The sequence below is a fragment of the Cebus imitator genome, unplaced genomic scaffold (assembly GCF_001604975.1).
Source record: "Cebus imitator isolate Cc_AM_T3 unplaced genomic scaffold, Cebus_imitator-1.0 Scaffold196, whole genome shotgun sequence".
NCBI lineage: Eukaryota > Metazoa > Chordata > Mammalia > Primates > Cebidae > Cebus > Cebus imitator.
In genome coordinates, this window is record NW_016107511.1 from 1,986,823 (window position 1) to 1,993,782 (window position 6,960).

The window sequence follows — 6,960 nt, forward strand, 5'->3', positions numbered from 1 at the left end:
CCACCACACCTGGCTAATTTTGTATTTTTAGTTAAGACAGGGTTTCACAATGCTGGTCAGGTTGGTCTTGAACTCCTGACCTCAGGTGATCCGCCCGCCTTGGCCTCCAAAGTGCTTGGATTACAGGCATGAGCCACCATGCCCGGCCTAATTATTTAACTTTTATGAGGATTACTTAGATTCCTCCTCCCCCAAACTTTTTATTATGAAAAGTTTCAAGCATACTGAAAACGAGAAATAAAGGAGAGTGAACACACAGTACTGAGACTCCCTCCAGCCACTGAAAGTAAGTTGCAGACTCAGAGCATTGCCCTGTCAAATACTTCAGTTCGCCTCTCCTGAGGCCTCAGGACATTCTCTTATATAGTATCATTTCACTTTTAACAAACTTAACGGTAACTTCCTAAAATCATCTACTATCAAATAAATCTATAATCATCTGGTCTACCTAAAAAGAAGCTGAGGCAAAATTAATACAGAGAGCTGATTTGGGCTGAGGTTGAAGACTGCAGCCTGCGACACTTGAAATAATTACAGGTTTCTTTGGGGAGTGCTCAGGAGAACAAAAGAGAGGCTCAAGTTTTTAAAGAAAAAAAGGACAAATCAGGGAGGGGTGATTAGAAAGTGGTTTGTCAGGAATTCTCACTGGTTTGCAGAAATAACATTGGTTAGTAATTGGCTACACATTGTCCAACTATAGGGTGTGTGACATTTTGTGGCTACTTGGTATCAGTCTAGCTCCCACATAGCAAGTGGCTTTAAGAGGTAACTATTTAGCTCAAAGAGAAGTGATATGACTACTGTTACATTCCAGAGCCTCTCTTTGCCGGATAATTCCTTAGATAAAAAGTTTCATTTCTCCTTTTCCCCCCACAATGCCAATTGTCCCAAAGATGTTTTTATGGTTTTATGATGCAATCAAGGCTCATGCAATACATACAGGTTTGTCTTTTTAGTTTCTTTTAATGTAGAAAATTTCCCTATATCGCCCCCTCCACATAATACTGGCTTTGAAAAGCCTGGACCAGTTGTTTTGTAAAATGTCCCACATTTTGGATTGTCCAATTTATTTTTTGAAGTCTCAATTAACTTATTTTCTGCTATTTTCTAACTGAAAGTTAGATCTAAAGAATCGATTTCATTTGGTTTAAACATTTTTTGGCAGGAATACTTGATACCCACCCTGGGAATTTCATCTCGAATCGTATCAGGAGTGGCCACAGCGTGAGTCATGCTGGCTGCACTTGAAGAGTTATTTAGATGGGGAGTGTCATAGCATGTGTATATGAAATTTAGTTTTAACTGAATTGAATGGAGAAAAGAGAAATAGAACTTCAACTGAAAGAATGACTGACTTTCAAATATATATTTCTTCATTACAAAGATTAATATGTCTTAAAAGGGCCGGGCGTGGTGGCTCACGCCTGTAATCCCAGCACTTTGTGAGGCTGAGGCAGGTGGATCATGAGGTCAAGAGATTGAGACAATCCTGACCAACATGGTGAAACCCCGTCTCTACTAAAAATACAAAAATTAGCTGGATGTGGTGGCGTACGCCTGTAGTTCCAACTACTTGGGAGGCTGAGGCAGGAGAATTGCTTGAACCTGGGAAGCAGAGGTTGCAGTGGGTGGGGATTGCATCACTGCTCTTCAGCCTGGGAGACAGAGTGAAACTCCATCTCAAAATAATAACAAAGACAGGAGTCACTCCAAACTCATTCTGGTCCTAGGGGTTTGTGGAGGCTGTCCAATAAAATAAAATAAATANAAAAAAAAAAAAGTCTTGAATGATCCCTCTAAATTTAAGAGGTCTAAGATCAGTAAAAAAAAATTAAAAACCTAAGGTCATTGTGTTTCCTTTAGACCCCGTGTTTCAGTTTTATTTTCATATTTTTTTGAGATGGAGTCTCACTCTGTCGCCCAGGCTGGAGTGCAGTGGCACGATCTCAGCTCACTGCAACCTCTGCCTCCTGGGTTCAAGCAATTCTCCTGCCTCAGCCTCTTGAGTAGCTGGGATTACAGGTGTGTGCCACCACATCTGGCTAATTTTTGTATTTTTTAGTAGAGACGGGGTTTCACCATGTTGGTCAGGCTGATCTCGAACTCCTGACCTCAGGTGATCCAACTGCTCAGCCTCCCAAAGTGCTGTTAAAGGCGTGAGCCACAGCATTTGGCCTATTGAGTAGTTTAATAACTCAGTAAGGTGATTCAACTTTAATTATAGAGAATTCAATACAAAGTTATGGAATATAGTCTTCTAAAGTCGAGGTCCAGTAACTAGCCCTGTATGGTGGTGGTTTTCTGTCTCCCAGACTGATTGATCTTTTAGAGTTGTTTTCTTCTGCATGCACTATGATCACCTCAGGTGTTGATGATTCCATTTCCAGCAGTGGCCATTTAGCTCCTGGGTGTTTCTAGAGGTATTTCCTCATGTGGCAGTTAGGTTGTGGGATCCTCGGTTGGTTTCCTTAGGTCTGCATGCTTTCTTTTTATCTCCTTTGACTCTCTCATCAACTTAACTTTGAGCTCTTGTTTTTTTTGGTTTTATTATTTCTGAGGTGTTCTGTGGCCTGAAGCAATTAGGAAGACTTCCTTCTCTTCCATGCATTATATTTTCTTCTAGGCTGGGCTCTTTGTCTTACTGTCTGTGAGTCTTTTTGTTGTTGTTTTACTGTTTGTTTATTTCTTCAAAATTAATTAATTAATTAATTTTTTGTAGACAAAGTCTCACTCTGTCGCCCAGACTGGAATGCAGTGAGTGGCGTGATCTCAGCTCACTGCAACCTCCACCTCCTGGATTCAAGCCATTCTCCTGCCTCAGCCTCCCAAGTAGCTGGGATTACAGGTGCCCACCACCATGCCTGGCTAATTTTTGTATTTTTAGTAGAGACGGGGGTTTTCCATAGTTGATCAGGCTGGTCTCGAACTCCTGACATCAGGTGATCCACCCCCTCAGCTTCTGAAAGTGCCAGGATTACAGGTGTGAGCCACCGTGCCCAGCTATGTGACCCCTTTTTGTTGTTGTTTTACTGTTTGTTTATATTGTTGCCTTGTGATTTTGCTTAATGTTACAGGTTGTGTTCTCAGAGGCTTAGGAAGTGTGTTGGAAAGTGATCCTGGGAAGCTGAATTAGGCAGAGGGAAAAGTCGAGCTCTGATGCAGTTACAGCAAAGGCCTCATCCTAGGGGCTCTAGAGCCGGACTGGCTCTGCAGAGCTGTCCTGAATTGGGGCTGGGGTGTAGCCGTTAGGCCCCTGCAGAGACCAACAGTTAAAATGCAGGCTATGCTCAGCGAGTAGACATGCTACTATCAGACAGCTTTCTTCAGCAGAGAGCCCAGCTGGGGAATGGGTGCTTCTGTGAGGAAGGGAGTGTATGGGTGGGATGACCTAGCACTCACTAGAGTTAATTTTGTTTGCATGCTCTTACTGTTTAGCCATTCATTCTGTTTTCTCTGATAAGGTATAAGGTAGATTTGTTCCTTATTCTCTTCTTAGCCTGTCTGAGATAGGTGTGTTTCCCTCCAACATACAGGTTGATGGCTGAGTTTTATGGGGTATTCCAGTTTTGTAAGTAGCCTGAGAAGTGACTGGGAGCCAATGAAGGGTTGAGCCGGTGCAGGTGTGGTCCTGCCTTGTTAAATATGATGTGAGGTAGAGGTCAGGAGTCTGCATCCAAATCACCCAGTGCTGAAAGATCTGGGTTTGCTGAAAGATCTTTTCCCCACTGCTCTGCAGTGGCATCTGTATCATAAATCAGGTATCCATATATGTGTGTCTCGGTCTTGACCTTTGTTCTTTTCCATTGTCCTGTTGGATTACCTTTGTGCAACTACCATGCAATCTCATTTATTGTAATTTGAAAATGAATTCTGACATCCATTAGAGTAATTCCTCTGATTTTGCTTATCTTCAGGATTGTCTTGGGTGGTTTGTGCTCTTTGCCTTTTTTTCATTCAGCTTTAGGATCAGCTTGTCAGTTTCCACAAAATATCTGTTGATATTTCTGCTGAGATTGCACTGATTCTATAAATAAGTTTGGGGATAATGGACCTCACTACAGTATCAAGTTTCCAACCCATGACCTTTATTTTAGATCTTTAATTTTTAGAATATTGATGTATAATGATTTATACAGATGCCTTTCTTGCAAATCTTTGATTAGATTTGTTCCTGGGTATATTATCTTTTAAAACTAGTATAATGAATCACTATGTAACAATTACCCAGAGTCCACAGCTTTGCTGCATTTGTATCCCTCTCCCACTTACTCCACCATCGCCCCCCCAAAGTATTTTGAGGCAAATTAAAAATATGTCATGTTTAGCTGGGCACAGTGTCTCCCGCCTGTAATCCCAGCACTTTGGAAGGCTGAGGCGGGTGGATAACTTGAGGTCAGGAGTTTGAGACCAGCCTGACCAACATGGTGAAACTCCATCTCTACTAAAAATACAAAAATTAACTGGGCACGGTGGCGCAAGCCTGTAATCCCAGCTACTCAGTAGGCTGAGGCAGGAGAATCACTTGAACCTGGGAGACAGAGGTTGCAGTGAGCTGAGATTGCAGCACTGTACTCCAGCCTGGGTGACAAGAGTGAGGCTCCATCTCAAAAAAAAAAAAAAAAAACACACACACACACACACACACACACACATATATGTTTACAAAAAAAAAATATATATATATATAAATGTATGTATATATAGTTTAGCTGGGGGTGGTGGCATGTGCCTGTGGTCCCAGCTACTAGGGAGGTGGAGGAGGAAGGATGGCTTGAGCCATCACACCACTGCACTCCAGCCTGGGTGGCAGGAAGCTGAGGTGAGAGACCTTCTGAGCTCAAAAGGCTGAGACTCCAGTGAGCCACGTTTACACCATTCCAGCTAGGGCAACAGAGCAAGACATGGTCTTAAAAATAAAATTAAAAAAAAGAAATAAACGAAAAGTGAACAAGCTTGATAAATTTTCATTTTCTCAGACTTTTTAATAACTTGTCATTATTTATTATGTACTATCTTCAGATTGTTATATTTGCTTAACTGATTTGTTGTTCTGTGTTCTTTGTAGTTTCCCGTCACCAATTTTCCTTGGAATTGGACAGGTGAGTGGAAAAATGGAATTAACCTCCTATTTTGTCATCAGTGTACGTAACGACATTTTGAGTCCTTTTGTTTAAACCTGTGGTTTGTAAATTTATTCAGCTGGCAGAGGACCAGAGGCTCATGGTACTCTTGGTGAGACAACAGGACTTATTTTATTTGAGTCTACAATTTAGGAACACTTGTATTTATGGGAAAAGCAGCTGCTTATTTTAAGTTCCTTAACTGAATTTAATTACTCTAAAGCAGGGGAATACAAGACTTAAAGCCCCCAAGGCCTGGAGGGTAACACATGAGTTGACTGAGGACTGGGTGGGAGAGAGAATACTTGTCCCACTTAAAGTGTGAGGTTGATACTTAGTTTAAGCCATTGTGCCTGATAGGAAAAGGGTTGGGAGGTGGCATGGGACTCACCATGCTGCCCTTATTATTAGCATCAGGTGCTTTTCAAGAGAGAGTTTGAATTTTTTTGATTTTTTAGACAGAGTTTTGCTCTTGTTGCTCAGGCTGGAGTGCAATGGTGCGATCTTGGCTCACTGCAACCTCTGCTTCCCTGGTTCAAGAGATTCTCCCACCTCAGCCTCCTGAGTAGCTGGGATTACAGACGCTTGCCACCATGCCCAGCTATTTTTGTATTGTTAATAGAGAAGAGGTTTCACCATGTTAGCCAAGCTCGTCTCGAACTCCTGACCTCAGGTGATCGCCCACCTTGTCCTCCCAAAGTGCTGGGATTGCAGGCATGAGGCACCATGCCCAGCTGAGAGTTTGATTTTTTTTTTTTTTTTTTTTGAAACAGAGCCCAGGCTGGAATGCAGTGACATGATCTTGGCTCACTACAACCTCTGCCTCCCAGGTTCAAGCAATTCTCCTGCCTCAGCCTCCCAAGTAGCTGGGATTACAGACGCACGCCACCATGCCCAGCTAATTTTTTGTGTTTTTAGTAGAGACAGGGTTTCACCATGTTGGCCAGGATGGTCTTGAACTCCTCACCTCGTGATCCACCTGCCTCAGCCTCCTAAAGTGCTAGGATTACAGGCGTGAGCCACTGCGCCCGGCGAGAGTTTGAATTTTTATATAAAATCTTCAAATTCATAAATGCTGGCAACTGATTCAAATTTTTACAAAACTCCCTATGTGCCAAACAAAACGTTTGCAGTTTGCTTCCTGGAGTTTGTGATTTTTGCTCTGAAGTACAAGGATGAGCTTGGGTAAGCTTTCAAACTATGCCCATTTGGCAGTTTCTGAAATTTCCCATTCATGTTAATTTGTGGCTCATTTATTCTTGTGGTTGTATCCTGGTGATTTCCAGATAAACAAGTGTAACAGGCCCCAATGTTTTTTGTTTGTTTGTTTGTTTTGATTTTGCTTTAATTTATAGACGAAAAAGCTTAACATTATGAAACTAGTATCTGTTAACTAAATTTTTAATTGTGAATCTGGAAAAGCCTGTCATTTATGTGGGTAAACATTATTCTGATTAAATGTCTTGCTAATAAGCAACTCTTTGCAGCATCATTTTAGGGAGAAAAATTGTAACAAGAATTTTCTTACAGTAAAAAAATTATCTTTATATTTCAATGTAAAAATATGTAAAAAAGCACATTAAAAAAAAAATCAGGCCAGGAACAGTGGCTCATGCCTATAATCCTAGCACTTTGGGAGGCCAAGGTGGGTGGATCACTTGAGGTCAGGAGTTCGAGAGCAGCCTGGACAACATGACGAAACTCCATCTCTACTAAAAATACAAAAATTAGCCAGAAATCACTTGAACATTCACTGTGAGGCAGAGGTTGCAGTAAGCTGAGATTGCACCATTGCACTCCAGCCTGGGTGACAGAGCAAGACTGTGACTCAAAAAAAAAA

At 41.7% G+C, this 6,960-nt stretch overlaps 1 protein-coding gene across 9 annotated transcripts in view; it reads left to right on the forward strand.

Annotated features, from left to right (window-relative positions):
• SLC35D2 (solute carrier family 35 member D2) overlaps window positions 1-6,960 on the forward strand; it is a 69,116-nt gene that overhangs the window by 8,362 nt on the left and 53,794 nt on the right. For 7 of the 9 annotated variants that reach the window (XM_017547185.2, XM_017547186.2, XM_017547188.1 and 4 more), the window contains exon 2: window positions 5,066-5,099. In XM_017547185.2, the coding sequence (XP_017402674.1) occupies window positions 5,066-5,099 (34 nt within the window). Of the gene's footprint in view, window positions 1-5,065; window positions 5,100-6,135; window positions 6,306-6,960 lie in introns of those variants that run through there. The other 2 variants (XM_037745242.1, XM_017547190.2) reach the window with 1 other exon arrangement.